This window comes from Strigops habroptila, chromosome 4 (assembly GCF_004027225.2).
Source record: "Strigops habroptila isolate Jane chromosome 4, bStrHab1.2.pri, whole genome shotgun sequence".
NCBI classification, from domain to species: Eukaryota; Metazoa; Chordata; class Aves; order Psittaciformes; family Psittacidae; genus Strigops; species Strigops habroptila.
In genome coordinates this window covers 5,581,167-5,595,883 of record NC_046358.1, presented here as the reverse complement: position 1 = coordinate 5,595,883, position 14,717 = coordinate 5,581,167, and the positions used below count along the sequence as shown (strand labels likewise).

The 14,717-nt window shown below is 46.5% G+C and overlaps 2 protein-coding genes across 30 annotated transcripts in view; both read left to right on the top strand.

Annotated features, from left to right (window-relative positions):
* Positions 1-5,160, top strand: part of NR1H3 (nuclear receptor subfamily 1 group H member 3) — a 31,962-nt gene extending 26,802 nt beyond the window's left edge. For all 3 annotated transcript variants that reach the window (XM_030481495.1, XM_030481493.1, XM_030481494.1), the window contains 3 exons: positions 1,350-1,463; positions 2,118-2,212; positions 3,203-5,160. In XM_030481495.1, coding sequence (XP_030337355.1) covers positions 1,350-1,463; positions 2,118-2,212; positions 3,203-3,349 — 356 coding nt within the window. In that variant the 3' untranslated portion in view covers positions 3,350-5,160. The remainder of the gene's footprint in view (positions 1-1,349; positions 1,464-2,117; positions 2,213-3,202) is intronic.
* A 2,341-nt stretch (positions 5,161-7,501) lies between these two features.
* Positions 7,502-14,717, top strand: part of MADD (MAP kinase activating death domain) — a 67,851-nt gene continuing 60,635 nt past the window's right edge. For 26 of the 27 annotated variants that reach the window (XM_030481916.1, XM_030481915.1, XM_032919860.1 and 23 more), the window contains exon 1: positions 7,502-7,584. The gene's annotated coding sequence lies outside the window, so the exon portion shown is untranslated. Of the gene's footprint in view, positions 7,585-7,719; positions 7,739-14,717 lie in introns of those variants that run through there. The other variant, XM_030481895.1, reaches the window with a different exon arrangement.

Below are 14,717 nucleotides of genomic sequence, written 5' to 3'. Positions count from 1 at the left end.
CTCTTTCTTTAGGTTTAAGCTTGCTTTGGGAAAATTGGACCCTTATGGCATTAAAATCTTGCTATAAGAGTGAACCTAGGGCTACCAACTGGTATGAGCTTCCTTGCTGGTAGAGATCTGATGTGGACATGTAGTCTTAAAGCCGTATCAGATAACAGCAAATCAAACCCCAGTCTTCTCTCCTTTGCAAGTACATTACTTGCTAATCTGGGTGCATGCTTTGAGTGATGACGTTAGTGTGATTACACCTCAGTTGATCTGAAGTCTATGCTGTGCACTGAGGATCCCCGCAGAGTGCTTTAGTCATGTCATCAGCTCAGTATGTGAAGGTCTGTGGTGATGTGATTTCTGAAGTCTGTTTTTCCAGGAGCAATGAGTGGGTGTAATTTCCAGTGAAGTAACAGGAAGTGTGTATCCAGCATTTCTGGAAATGAGACTTTAGTTGTCTTTCATATGACTTTTTGATTCCCTGGGTAACTATTTTGCCACTTATACTTGAGATGGGTTTTATATAAAAATTTCCTCTTTGATGTTCTTCCTGATAGCCTTTTCTTCAGATTATTAGGAAAGCAAAAAGCAAGCAGCCAGAAAGATTCCCTCCATCTTGTTCGTCCTTCTCTGATGCAGTTGTGCTGCAGGAAATTAGAAACTTGGATGCTCTTTTGGGGGAAAGGCCTAAAGTTTTCAGCATGATTGTATAGCACATGGCACAGAGGCCTGATTTGACAGTGGCTTCTGTATGTTACAATAAATATCAGTGCATTTCTGCCTGACTGCCTTTATCAAAAGAGGTGATTGGAAGCTTAAGACAGGCTCTGCTTCAGTAATTCCAGCTTTCTGAGCTGAAGGAAATGGCATAGTTCAGACTTCTTGGAACTATGTATTTTCAGCTCAGATGGACTTCAGATGAACCTGGAATACGGGATGAAAGCTTTCTTTGAAAGCAAGAGGGGCTGCTGGGTTTGAAGGAAGTGATGGTGTGAGAGTGGAAAGCAACAAGTAGATGTTATACTTGTGGGCTTCTGACTTTGTGACAGACTTACCTGATAGTTGGTTTCATGTTCCTTTAGCTGTTGCCTGGTAGTGTGCTGTAAGGCATTTAAGGCTTTAAGAAAAGCCAGAAGTAGTGTCATTTTACATTTAGAGCCTGACTCCTCAGCCACTGTTGTTGGTGCTCACCTGTAGTAGTGGGATGTAAGGGGAGGTTTCCACCACACTTGGAATCTAACATAAGGGTTTTTCCCAGCCTTTCTGTCCTCCCCACTCCCTGGCAGACTGCAGTGGGTTTCTGGCAGCTTATTCCATGAGGGAAACCATTGCCTCACATTGTTCCCTTCTGTTTGCTGCAGGTCTGCAGTTTGAGTTCATTAACCCCATCTTTGAGTTCTCAAAGGGAATGAATGAGCTACAGCTCAACGACGCCGAATATGCACTTTTAATCGCCATCAACATTTTCTCTGCAGGTAAAAAGCCAAGGAGATCTGAAGAGCTGCAGCAGTAAGTCAGAGGGCAAAGAAATTAGAGTTTAGGAAGGTCATAAGCTGAAGAGGAGTAATAGAGGGTATGTAAGGTCTAGTGATAAAGGGAGTGTGTTACTACTTCTGCTTAGGGTATTCATTGTATTATGAATTTTCTAGTGCCGCCTCCAAAGGAAATAAGATTCCCCACTGCTGGAAATCTGTATATTAAAATCAGCTGATATTTATCTTCCTCATTTAGAAATTGCTATTTCACTGCCTTGTTAATGTACTCTGCACACCTCTGGTGTAAATCGGGTCACACAGCGGGAGTGACATCTAGTGGCACCTTCTCATCCTCACTGGGTAGGAACGTGACACCAAACACACTGACAGGGTGCTGTTTGGTCCCTCTAACCCTCTGCCTCTCTAGCAGTCAGGTCAGACTCCCCATGTGCCATAGACATCACTGAGAAAGAGCAGTTACGGAAAACAGAGATAGGTGCTGCAGTCATGGATGACTCTCCCAGCTGTGCCGGGTGACTGCTAGATGAGGTTTTTGGGGAGAAACTATACTGAGGGAGTGGGACTAAGCAGGGATTTCAAATCCAGTGAAATTGCCTGTGGCCATCTGCTTACTTGTAACGTGCTTTTTGGCAGACCGACCGAATGTGCAGGACCAGTCCCTGGTGGAGAGGCTGCAGCACACTTATGTAGAAGCCCTTCATTCGTACATTTGCATCAACAGACCAAATGTAAGTGCCTGACCACAACATCTCCAATGATGATGCAAACTGACTTTGTGTTTATGCAGGCGCAGTTCCTACGATACTGTCTGTAACAGGTCTCTTGCTGCCTGTGCTGTCATGTTCTTCCCTTCTGTGGCTGCTTGGTTTGGTAGTGGCTGTAAATGCAGGATTTGTGAGCTGTCAGAGCCTTCTGTCCTGTAGCATGTTACATAGTTTAGCCAGCATGGAAAGTCTGGAGTTTTGGGACATGGTGTAGTATTCTGCATCACAAGCAGCATGGCCAGCAGGTTGAGGGAGGTGATTCTCCCTCTCTACTCTGCTCTCATGAGACCCCCCTGCAGTCCTGCATTCAGTTCTGGGATTCCCGACACAAGGGAGACATGGACCTGCTCAAGTGAATCCAGAGGAGGCCACGAAGATGATCAGAGGGCTGGAGCACCTCTCCTATGGAGACAGGCTGAGGGAGTTGGGGCTGTTCAGCCTGGAGAAGAGAAGGCTCTGGGGAGACTTTAGAGCAGATCCCAGTGCCTAAAGGGGCTACAAGAAATCAGGAGAGGGACTTTTTACAAGGGCAGGTAGTGACAGGACAAGGAGGAATGGTTTTAAGCTGACAGAGAGGAGATATAGATAAGATGTTAGGAAGAAATTCTTCCCGGCAAGAGTGATGAGACACTGGCACAGGGTGCCCAGAGAAGCTGTGGCTGCCCCATCCCTGGCAGTGTTCAAGGCCAGGTTGGAGCAACCTGGTTTAGTGGAAGGTGTCCTTGCTCATTGAGCGGGGGTTGGACCTGGATGAGCTTTAAGGTCCCTTCCAACCCAAACCATTCTATGATATGATATGTATTCTTACACACTGTCACCTCCTGGATGATGCTGGGTTTAGAGGAAGTCAGGATTGGGGTTACAGAGCATCATGTGGTGTGGTGATTTTATATATCTTTTAACCAAGTTTTAGTGTGACTTTGCTAACAGCTGCCTATCTGTCTGCCTCTGCAGGACCGCCTGATGTTTCCACGGATGTTAATGAAGCTGGTCAGTCTTCGGACACTGAGCAGTGTCCACTCTGAACAGGTGTTTGCCCTTCGGCTGCAGGACAAGAAACTCCCTCCCCTGCTCTCAGAAATCTGGGATGTGCATGAGTGACCGCATGCTCCCAGGACACTGACGTGCTGACATAATGCCATCTCCCAGCCTTTGCTAACGAGAAGCCAGCTTTCCCTCTTCAAAGCACTGAACTCTGGGCTCAGCAGTGCAGGGAGTGATGAGCCTGGGGTTTCAGTGTTGTCATGAGACTATGCAGGAGGCAGCTGGGGTAGATCAGATGGGAGGGGTTGGTTTTAATGTAGTGCCCATACCCCAAAGGAATGACACAAAACATCTGAACACGGTAGAAATGAAGACCTTCCCCCCACGCATACACCTCTTCTTTCTGAGTCTTTCTCTTCTCTAAGCATGTCCTGAGGGTTTGCCCATTGATACTCCCCTCTCTCTTGTTGATTATGAAAATGCATTTGCAGGAACTTGCCAAACCCTCTCTATTGAGAGTAACCCAGCTCAAAAGGCTTCTGCAGGGTCCCCAGTGTACCTGGATCTGAGGAGCTCAGGGAAGTCAATGTGGATGTTCTAGGGGTTTCACTGGGTTTCCTATAAATAAAATCTCTCGTATGTGCTGCCCTTTACAATTCCAAGAGAAGTAGCTTGTTATTTCTGTATTATGAGACTTCATCTCTAGAGCTGCCCTTTCATTCTGGCCCTCCTTTGGAAAAAGGATTCCTCTAATGTGTAGTGCCCTTCATCTAACAGGGAGGTCCTCTGGGTAGGGAATGTTTGTACATCAGAAGGACGTCAGGCATAAAGTAGTGGATTATTTTTTTACTGTAATACATGGCAGTTTATCTCGTGGTGGTTCTCAGCCAGTTCACTCTACCTTTGATTTGCTAACAGCTGGAAAACTTTAGTTCAAAACAAATCAGGGCATAGATTCTATCTTTAGGGGTGGAATAGAAGAAAGATAGGTGGGAAGGTACCTAGGCAAGGTAGGTATGGTGGAAGGATCTTAGAAACTTCCAAGAATTTGGAGCATGTGGTATGTGTTCCAAGGTAGGTGTGAAGATGTATCGGCCAAGGAGAGAGGACACACACTGCATTTGGTGAAATATGTGGGCATTGCATAAACTATGGGCTGCACAACTCCCAAATCATGGGCTGCAAGAATATTGGTGTAACCAGATCCATCTTCTTCCTTTTGCCAAAGTCTTTCCAAGGTACTTGCTCAAGGTTTTAGTGATGGTTGTGGAACGTGAAGGTCCCTCTTGTATGAGGAGTGCCAACTGCTTTAGAAGGACACTTGGGTCTTGTATCCTTTCTTCACTCTGGGCACTGTGAGATCCACACTGGATTTATGCCCCAAGTTCATAAGTATCCACATCCATAAGTATTCTAGGATTTACAGCAATATTTTGTTTGCCAGAAGACAAATAATACTCTTGTAAAACCTGTTCCTTCTTTTCCAAGAAACAACACCTTGTGGCTGATCTCAGAGATGTAACCTTAAGTATTCTGGTAGCTTGGTCTCATGAGTCTTCTCTGTGATAGGGGTCTATGTTTGCTTGCCCGGTGAGCATCCCAAGAGCCGAGGTTCACATGGCTCATTTTTTGTTTGTTTGTTTGTTTTTTGGTTGGTTTATTATTTTTTTTTTTGGCTGTGTATCTGAGCGCTATGCCCGTGGTGAGGGTATCGTGTCCATTTTGCACTTGAGGTTGGTCCCCTGCCACTGGCCTTCACTCTGCACCTTTGTAAAGCATTTGTAACAATCTGTAAAATAATCTGTTGTTTTTTATAACTCATTGCAATTGCAAAAATTCTTGTTTAAATCTGTATTTTTAACTAATCTGTTTGAGAAATGTTAATGTTTATATAAAAGAATAAAGCCTAATACAGGATTTTGACATTCTCTGATGTGCTGTCATTAGTCTGGAAGGGGGTGGAATAAGTTCTTGATGTAACAAGCTCAAAGCTGATAAAGTGAGTATATAGGCTGAGGAGAAGCTGAAAGTGGGGAGAAAGAAACAGCAGTGCAACCCCAGGCAGTTTCTTTTGGCCTCTGTGAGATTTTAGCTCACTATGCACCATGCTGTGTATGTTTGAGTAGGAGTCCAGTGTGCCCCTGACTGTTGAGTGGATTTCAGTAGGATCCTGATACCTGGCAGAGTTCATCAGAAATGATTAGCACAGGAGAAGAACAGAAGTAGCTGTCCACATGCATTACCTCGAAGGGAAGAGCAGAAGGGGGGAAGCGGAGAGCTGTCCAGCATCAGCTGCTTCCCAAGCGCTTGGCACACAACGGGAATTGTCAATTCAGCAGAGCTCCACACCACGGGCTGTTCTGCTGAAGCCTCTGCATTACTCCAGAGTATAAAGTTTAAATTTAAACTACTGAACTAGAGGAAGAGGGAATAGGAATAGGCTTACAGGAGGCTGCAGTGGGGTATGAGGTGGGGAGTAATGAGCAGAGCTTGAGGGCTCAAGCCAGCCCTGGGTGGATTAGAGGGCAGCTGGACCCTGCTTGGAGGATTTGCTAAAGAATGAGGCTGTTAACAGTGAGAAAAGGCAGCGGCAAGGAAGCTGCAGCTTCATTTTTAGCTTCATTTTGAGCTGCATCTCATTAATTTTAAGAGGAAAAGCTGCAAGTAAATTTGAGAGATTTTCAAGATACAACCAGTGCTGTTGCTGTTTGATGGCAGTGGTGACAGTGGGGATTTTCGTCAGCTCTGGCTTCTCCAACCCTTTTCATTATGTAATTGAATATAAACTCCTTGTCTACATATTCACATTCTCTTTTATTTTAAGTGCAAATCAGTACAGAAATATTCTTTTTGTTGTATAGCAGCTTCCTGGGTTAGCCCAAGCCACTCAAGTAAGCAGGTTTAGCGGAAGAACCTCCCTGGAGAGCAGTCACCTTTGTGCTTTTGTATTTGCAAAATGCTACCTGGGCTTGAGACTCCATCCTGCTGCTCTAAGGCTCTGTACCGCTACCTGTTTCAAATTAATGTTGTTAACTTGGCCACTGGAGAAATCGTGGATGCTTGAGCTACAATGTCAGTGGCGTTCTCTGTTGGCTGTGCCCTTATGCGACGGATGTGTTTGCGCATGAACTATTCAGATCAACAGAGGAAGAACAGATGGGTGTATTTCTGAAATCCCAATTCCTCTACAGTGGGCAGAGCATTCATGTGGAATATCAAATCAAGTATTTCACCATTTTGCACTTCAAGTGTTTTTGTTTTTTTTTTTTTAAAAACATTGTGATAGCTGTGATGATTTTGGTTGCATTTTGGGTTTATTGTGATGATTTTGGTTTTGTTAGTAAACTATTTGTTTGCGGAGTGTGCTGGTTCATAGGAGCAGGGAAAGAATTTAAAACAAACCCATGTATCTCAAGCTTTTAATAACCAAATTCCCATGTGATCTTATGAAGCCAGTAGCAAATCGATAATACGAATATGATACGATAATCGATATGAAGCAAGTAAGCAGCTCAATAAATACAGGGTGAGAGCACACACCGCTCTCCTCAGTGTAAGGTAGTGTTTCTTACCCACGTGGCCCTTGCTGGCCTTGCTTGCCTGGAGCCAGGCTTTGCTGTGAGGAAAGGCTGAGGGACCTGGGGGGGTTTAGTCTGGAGAAGAGAAGGCTCAGGGGGGACCTTATCGCTCTCTACAACTACCTGACAGGGGGATGGAGCCAGGAGGGGGCTGGTCTCTGCTCCCAAGGAACAAGGGATGGGACAAGAGGAGACAGCCTCAAGCTGCACCAGGGGAGGTTTAGATGGAGATGAGGAACAATTCCTTCCCCAAAGGGTGCTCAGGCATTGGAACAGGCTGCCCAGGGCAGTGCTGGAGTCACCGTCCCTGGAAGTGTTCAAAACCCATGTGGATGAGACCATCAGTGACATGGGTTAGTGGTGGCCTTGGCAGTGCTGCGGTAATGGTTGGACTTGACAATCTTAAAGGTCTTTTCCAGCCTGGTTGATTCTGTAATTCTATGATTCGCCCTCTGCTTGCCAGGAGGCGGTTTAACGCAGCAGTTCTACTCTCCATGTGGCCGGTATGCCCCAGGTAACCCACACACAGCTCGTATGCGGGCCCCCTTTCCCCGCCCGCCATCTTGCCTCCCCCACACCCCCACAGCGCTCCCCGAGCCGCAGCGCCCCCCGGCGGGCGGCTGGCGAAAGTGTCTTCCCTCCCTTGCCCCCCCCCCCGCCGTCGGTACGAGTGGTTCGCTCCGCTCCTCCCTGCGGGGGGCGGTGGTGCGTTCCGCTCCTGGCGCTCGATGCGGAACTGGCCGGGCGGCGCAGAACGGCCGGGGGCGGCGGCAGGTGAGCGGGGAGCGGGGCCGGGCCGGGCCGTCACGCAGGTGGCGGGGGTGCGCGACCGTGCGTGCATGCACACACATGCCAAGAGCGGGGTCGGGCAGGGGAGCACGGAGCCCGCCCGGCGGTGCCTGAGGTGATCCGCGCACGGACAGCTGCGGTATGCTCCCCCCTGCCCGCTTCAGGCTTCGCCGCAGCCACCCGGTGCTGTGGTGATGCTCGGGTATAGCGAGCCCTTCCGCAAGGTCACTGCGGGAGGAGGCAGAGGTGCGGGGAGGGAGCGGCGCCGGCCCGGAGCGCTGCTCCATCCTGCCGGGGCCGCGGTGCGGCGCGGGGCGCTGCCGGCGGTGGAGCGGTCCCCGGGCGGGAGCGGGCAGCAGCCCCTGGGGAGGGTCCCTTGCGGGTTACAGCGGGGCGCCGGGGCCCGGGAAATAGCGGCGTGGCCGGCCGGGGGGTGGGCTCGGCCGGCGGCGGTGTGAGGGCACAGCGGGCCCGGGCCTCCGGGCGGCTTCTCCTCGCTGCCTGCCGGGAGGAAGCGGGCAGGACAGTTAGGACAGGTAGAACGGAGACTCAGGGCGGACCGGTCTCCCTTCTTCTCGCTTGGAAGAGGTGAGGTGTGCAGCGTTGGGAAGGGATTGCTGCAGTGATGTGACTGGAAAGGTGTTTTTACTCCTTGGTTTGTAAACAGCAGATCCTGTTACTCTCCGAGACAATAGAATAGGAAATCGACTTTATACTAGTCAATTTCTTAGCCTTTAAATCAAGAGCGTTTTCCCCTCAGAAATGGGTGTCACCACCTTGCCGTGGTGCTCAGGTTTATTTTCAGGCGGAGGAGGGGAAGAAAGCTTGGTCTGTGCTACTGTTTGTGTGCAGCCACGATAAAGAAGTGCTTAGAGAAATGATAAGCCTTGGAGGAAACTGGTTTGTTGTCTGGCTTTCTTCTCTCCCTTTTCTCCCTGAACTTGCCCCATATACCACACTGTTGTCAGACACACACAAAATAATATGCATGATAAATTCTTAGCCCCATGGAGGTGGGGTTAGGACTGTGTATCTGGCAATCTGTATTGCTTGCCCTAGGCAAGCCAGCCATTTTCTCTACATTCAGTGTAACTCTGGGTCAGCATTTCTGTTGGTGTGCTCTCAAAGTGTCCTTGCTGTGCTCTTTGCAGCATCACTTATCTGCAAAAAGGATGCTACTGGTAGGCAGAAGCAAGGGGAGGGAAGATGTGTTGTGATGTCCTGAGGGTCACATAACCCAAGCAGAGGCGTCTAAATATAGGTTATTTGGGAAGTGCATCCATTTTTGGACTTTATACTGCTTGAACCTTGGGAACTGTTTTGGATGGGCACATAAAATACTTGCTGGTTTCAGCACTAATGGAAGCCTGCAATCTTGACACATCAGAGAGAGCACCTCTGACATCTAATATAGCTAAAATGCAAGTTTTGCAAGATCTAATCTGACCATCCATTCATAGCGTGTTATGTAATATTGAACTGATCCATCATTCCAGCTATAAAATAGTTATTTTTTCTTTACTGTTGTATCATCTTGGACCCAATTTAATATACCCTGGAATTAATTATACACTCATTAAACATCTTACTGTGTATTTAATAAAATGCAAAATCATCAACAAGTTTCTAGAATGCTTTTGTTTGGAAAATAATAATAGCCTTGTCAGCATTAAAAGATCGTGTACATGTCTATGTAGTGGTGCTGCAGTCGTATCATGAGTCTGGAGTTTGGTGTTTTTATCAAATTAGCAGCTTTCTGTAAGCTTCAGAGCCCTACTGCATGTCCTGCTCAACCCAGAACACTGCATTAGCTTCCACACAGGAAAAACAGTTCTTGTTTTACTGGATGGGCAAAAAGGAAAATAACTGGAAGAATGTTATCCATACAAAATGTGTAATATGGCCAAGATCTGTTTTCATGCTGTATGTGTTGTGTGCCAAAGCCGTGGATGGTGGTGAACCAAAGGCTGTGTAGCAACTGGCAAAAAAAAATAGGTGTTCTGGTTTAAAGTTTTCATGGAAAAAACATAAAGTTGATATTCTAAAGGCCAAACCCTCTTCTTCAACCTTGATACCATCGTGCAGATCTTCTGAAAGCAGAGAGGGGGTGTATGTAATGTAGTTCAAATTCAGTCTCAGAAGGATTTTGGAGATGGAGAAAAAAAAGGGTGTGAAGATTTTTAACAGTAAGCCTTGCCCACCTATTAGCCAAATTAGCTTTTTAGTTATAGAGTAGCAGGAGTGGTGGTTCAGCAGAAATGGGAAAGGCATCAGTGCATCTCTAATGTTACTGAAACACTTATGTCATTTCCCTAAATTGAATGAATGTTGCCTTTGATTTTATCTGGCTTGGGGTGAGGGGCACAGAGGCTCATCATTTGTAGCTCTTTCCCCTGTCATCTCAAGCCATATCAAATATTACAGTTGTGTATAGACAGGACATACTAGACATACCTCTGGCAAGATGTTTGGTTTGGTCTAGTCAGTATCTTTTGCAATGAGTCAGTTGAAAAACCAAATACTTATGCCAATTTCTGGTATTAAATTAGCAAGTCACAAGTACTGCTGAATTTGAAGAGAACAAATCTCTTCCCAGTTTTTAATGTACAGCACTTGAGCTAATAGGTTTCCTCTGATACTTCTTCCCAGATACATTTGTTAGAGAAATTACTTGGGAAGAAATACTGTTAGAGATTGAGTGTATGAGAATGGATAACAAGGGATGTAAAATGTAGTGTCTTGGCTGTCATTTCACACTGTAGTTTTTTACCTAGGTTGGTAGTGCCATTGTGCTCACAAGATGGAAATGGATACTTTTGTATTAAAACCAATGTTTTTGGTTTCAACCAAAGTTGAATGTTCCACTTACTTTCCATGAGGGAGGAATTGGAGCCAGGCAATGCGTATGTACAACCCAAATTAATTCCTGTAAATCTCCTTTGGCCCTATTGTGCCTGCATTTAAGATATACTGCATTCAATTTCTGGGCAGCCCCTCAGTGGAAAGGCTTTGACGTAGTTATTCAACGCACTAGTAGGAAATACAGAATGCAGCTACTGATTGGGGATTAGCAGCAATGAGGAAAGGATTTAGAAACAAGAATGAAAGAGCTTGAGATGCAAGATGAATATTATTTCCCCAGCTGAAATGATCTCCATCAAGCTCAAGGTATAAATTTTCATGAAGGAAAAGCATCGTCGGTGACCTAAACAAGGCACAAAGTGAAATACAAATGAGCAGCTTGAGGCATCCATTAGGAGGGAATGTTTTTTAGTGTGATAATCTGTTAATCTGTGGAACAATTGTGGTATTTCTTTTGATGACGGGAGGGTTTGCTGCTTTTCCTTCTCCACCTCAGGAGCTATGAAAAACTGTTAGGATGACCTCCCGTTCACTCTCTGTAACCCAGCCTGTGTAATTCAGTTGGTCTTTGCTCTCCTGTCTGAGCTAGAAAATAATTTTAGAGCCATTAGATTTTCTGTCACTGAGGCCTTTAAACCTCTCACAACCACATGGAAATTACTGTTGATGGTTGAGTGACATGCTCCTGATTTGTCTTTTGGAACATAGAATAGCCAGTTGAAACCCCAAAGCCAGCAAAGCTCTGAAGAAATGACCCACATACTGCCAGGAGCTCTAAAATCTCTTTATACCAGACAACTCTCCAAAGGCTTTGCCTTTTGGTGCCCAGAAACCATGGAATTATGAGGGGTTGTGTTTACTTTTCATCACTGCTACTTGCAGGACCCTTGCAGTGATATAAAAGTAAGAAGTGCTGCTTGCATATGCCTAAATTACCTATGCGAGGCAGTTCGTGTGCAGTGGCGTTGTGGTTAAATGAGAGACTTGTGTTTCTAGGTCCCTGTGAGAAATAATGCATCAGCAGAGCAGGAAGGAACAATGTTTCATGGTTTTCTGTTTCTCCCACAGCCTTGAATATTTCACAGCAGCCCAAAAAAAGGGTTGGTCATGATGTTGCCTTTGATGTATCCTGTAACGTTTGTCAGATCTCTCCTTTTTGTTTTGTTTGTAGTTAATTTCCAAACAGCTCTCCTAAGCTCTGTCTGTGAGAATCAGGAAATTAACCTTGTTATTTTTACACAGGGGACAAAGAGACCCAGATTGACAGTGATCTATCTGATGACTTCCAGGAACTGTGTCTGTCTTATGAGCAGAGCAGCCTTTATTGTCATAGGGTTGTAGAATGATTTGGATTGGAAGGGACCTTGAATATCATCTAGTTCCAGCCCTCTGCCATGGGCAGGGACATCTTGTGCTAGAACAAGTTGCTCCATCCTGGCCTCGAACACTGCCAGGGATGGGGCAGCCACAGCTTCTCTGGGCACCCTGTGCTGTTAGTCTCACCACCCTCAAAGGGAAGAATTTCTTCCTAATATCTAATCTAAATCTCCCCTCTGTCAGGTTAATTTTCTTAATCTGTTCCTTTGTCACATAGAATCATAGAATTGTTTGGGTTGGAAGGGACCTTTGAACATCTGCAAGTTCAGCACCATGGTTGTGTCTTGCTTCACTGCATATTCTAACTGAATTTGCCACTGTCAGTAGCAAACTGTTCATCTTCCTGCCCACAGCTTTGACAGCAGGGGATGGGATCTCTTGTACTTGCTCTAGAAAGGCCCTTCCAGCAGGGGATGGGAAGCCCTGCCTCTGCCTGTTTGCATCTCGTCAGCACGAGGGGAGACATGCTTTTTGTGGTAAAGATGGTTAAGAATCAAATCCGGTATTCACTAAAATTGTGTCATGCATGAACACTGAGCCACTCTGCTGCTGGGTCTGTTTCCACTAGATAGTGGTTAAACTCTGCTCTGCTGGAGCTACAGGCTGGGCATGCTCATTCTGTCCTCTAGGCGACCTAATTCTCTTATTTGCCTTCAGACATCGCCATCAGGTGTTATGTTTCCCCCTCCCTTTGCCGTGGTGACTGCAGATGTCTAGAAAGTCCTCTTGGAACCCCTTCTGTCCCTAAGAGTTGCTTGAGGTGGTTCCTATCCCTTCTCCACTCTGAGTTTGCTTCCCCCGATGTTTATGTGTGAGCAAGTCTGCCAAAAGCGTGCTTCTCACATCCCAGAGCTCTAGCAGAGAGAAAGTGGGCTTTACTCTTTGATTTCCTTTCAGTTTTGACCAGCTGGTACTATGATTTATCACCAGAATTAAAAGTAGGCTTGGTTTGAGAGTAGAAATTTCTGGTATTCCACAATGTTGATGAAGGCAAGGGGGAGGCGTGTGGAGGGAAGGAATAACAAGGCAGGTGGCACTCGTGGGGAGACAGGCTGAGTGTTTCTAAGATGAGGCGAAACTGATGTGAAGCTCTGAGTACCAGTTCTGTGGTGCTAACAACAGCCAAATAACTGGATTATTTAAAATACTTCTCTTTATTTTCTGATTCTCGTTATCCTGAGCAATATTTCAGTGTTTCCACACTGTTTGTGAGTGTCCTCCTTTTCTGCCTTATAAATGACTGGAATTTATTGTTGGGATCCCAGCGAGCCTGCCATTTGTCCCTGTGTGGCCCATCTTCAGCAGAACTCTGTTCAGCTCTGGGGACCCCAATACAAGAGGGGTGTGGAGCTGCTCAGGAGAGTCCAGAGGAGGCCATGAGGGCTGGAACACTTCTGCTATGGAGACAGGCTGAGAGAGCTGGACTTGTTCAGCCTGGAGAAGAGAAGGCTATGGGGAGAACTTAGAGCAGCTCCAGTGCCTAAAGGGGCTGACAAGAAATCTGGAGAAGGACTTTTTACAAGGGCATGTAGTGACAGGACAAGGGGGAATGGCTTTAAACTGACAGAGGGGAGATTTAGGTTAGATATTAGGCAAAAGTTCTTCCCTGTGAGGGTGCTGAGGCGCTGGCACAGGGTGCCCAGAGAAGCTGTGGCTGCCCCATCCCTGGCAGTGTTCAAGGCCAGGTTGGTCACAGGGGCTTGGAGCAACCTGCTCTAGTGGAAGGTGTCCCTGCCCGTGGCAGGGGGTTGGAACTGGATGAGCTTTAAGGTCCCTTCCAACACAAACCATTCTGTGATTCCATGAATGTGCCTGTATTTGGTGGTGGTGGTGCCAGGAGAGATGTCACCTGTTAAATGACACAGTGAATAGCTTGAAACCTACACGAGAGGAGAAGCCACTAGTCATTAGTGTGCTCCTCACTGCCTGTGGTGTGTCTTTTCTACCTGCTGTGCTCTTGTACCAGTGTTTGTGCTTCTGGTCTAGGGCTGCTCACCGCGGCTGGGGGAGGTGTTGTGGCAAGGGAGAGCACTGAATAATTTAGCAGCCGCATCTGCATCCAGCAGTTCTCTCAAATGTCACATGCTTTGTTGTTTTCTGGTTCAGTTTTTATGGCTGTACATTAGCAGTGTTTGCCTTTTGGAAAAAAACACGTTATGGCAACTGCTGCCTGCTTCTCAAACAGGGACTGGGCAGAGGGCTGGGAAGGGAGGCATCATGTGGGTGCTGGGGTCGAGGCTGTGCTCAGAAGCAGTGAGAAAGTCTCAAAGCTCAAGCCAAAAGCAGTTTTGGTTTCGAAAAATACTGTAATACTGCAACCATAACAGTAAATACTGTTATGGTTGCAGAAGGTGAGGCTAATTCAGTTTGGGGGTGTTGTGTAGGTTTTGGATGTCCCTTCCTTCATTCTCCCTACCACAGAGTGTATGAGTGACTGTTACTGGAGATTTGAGGGTCAATGAAGAGCTGATGAGATAGAAATAAATGAGAAGGTTCTTGTATTTTGTGACGGTGATGTTGTACAAGGAGGGGAAACAAATGACAGACACAAATAGTGAAGGGCAGGGAGCCAAAGCTCCCGTGTTGCTGCTGTTCTCTCATGTGAATCTCTGGAGATCATTTTTAAATAAGAGATGAATTTAAATTCAAGCAGCAGAGAGCAGGAGAACTGCCCGGGTTGACAGAGGGGTTTTATGGCAGAATTTATGTTCCATGAGAAGCTGGTGAGTGGTGCTCGGCGTGACCTGCATGATGAGGAGCTGCGGGGAGCATCACGAGAGAGTCATTTCAGGCAGTAAAGGAGGGGAGGAGAATAAAGTCTTTAACCTAAATTGAAGTGAGCGAAATGAACTGCAGCTGAGGCTAAAATCTGTCATCTC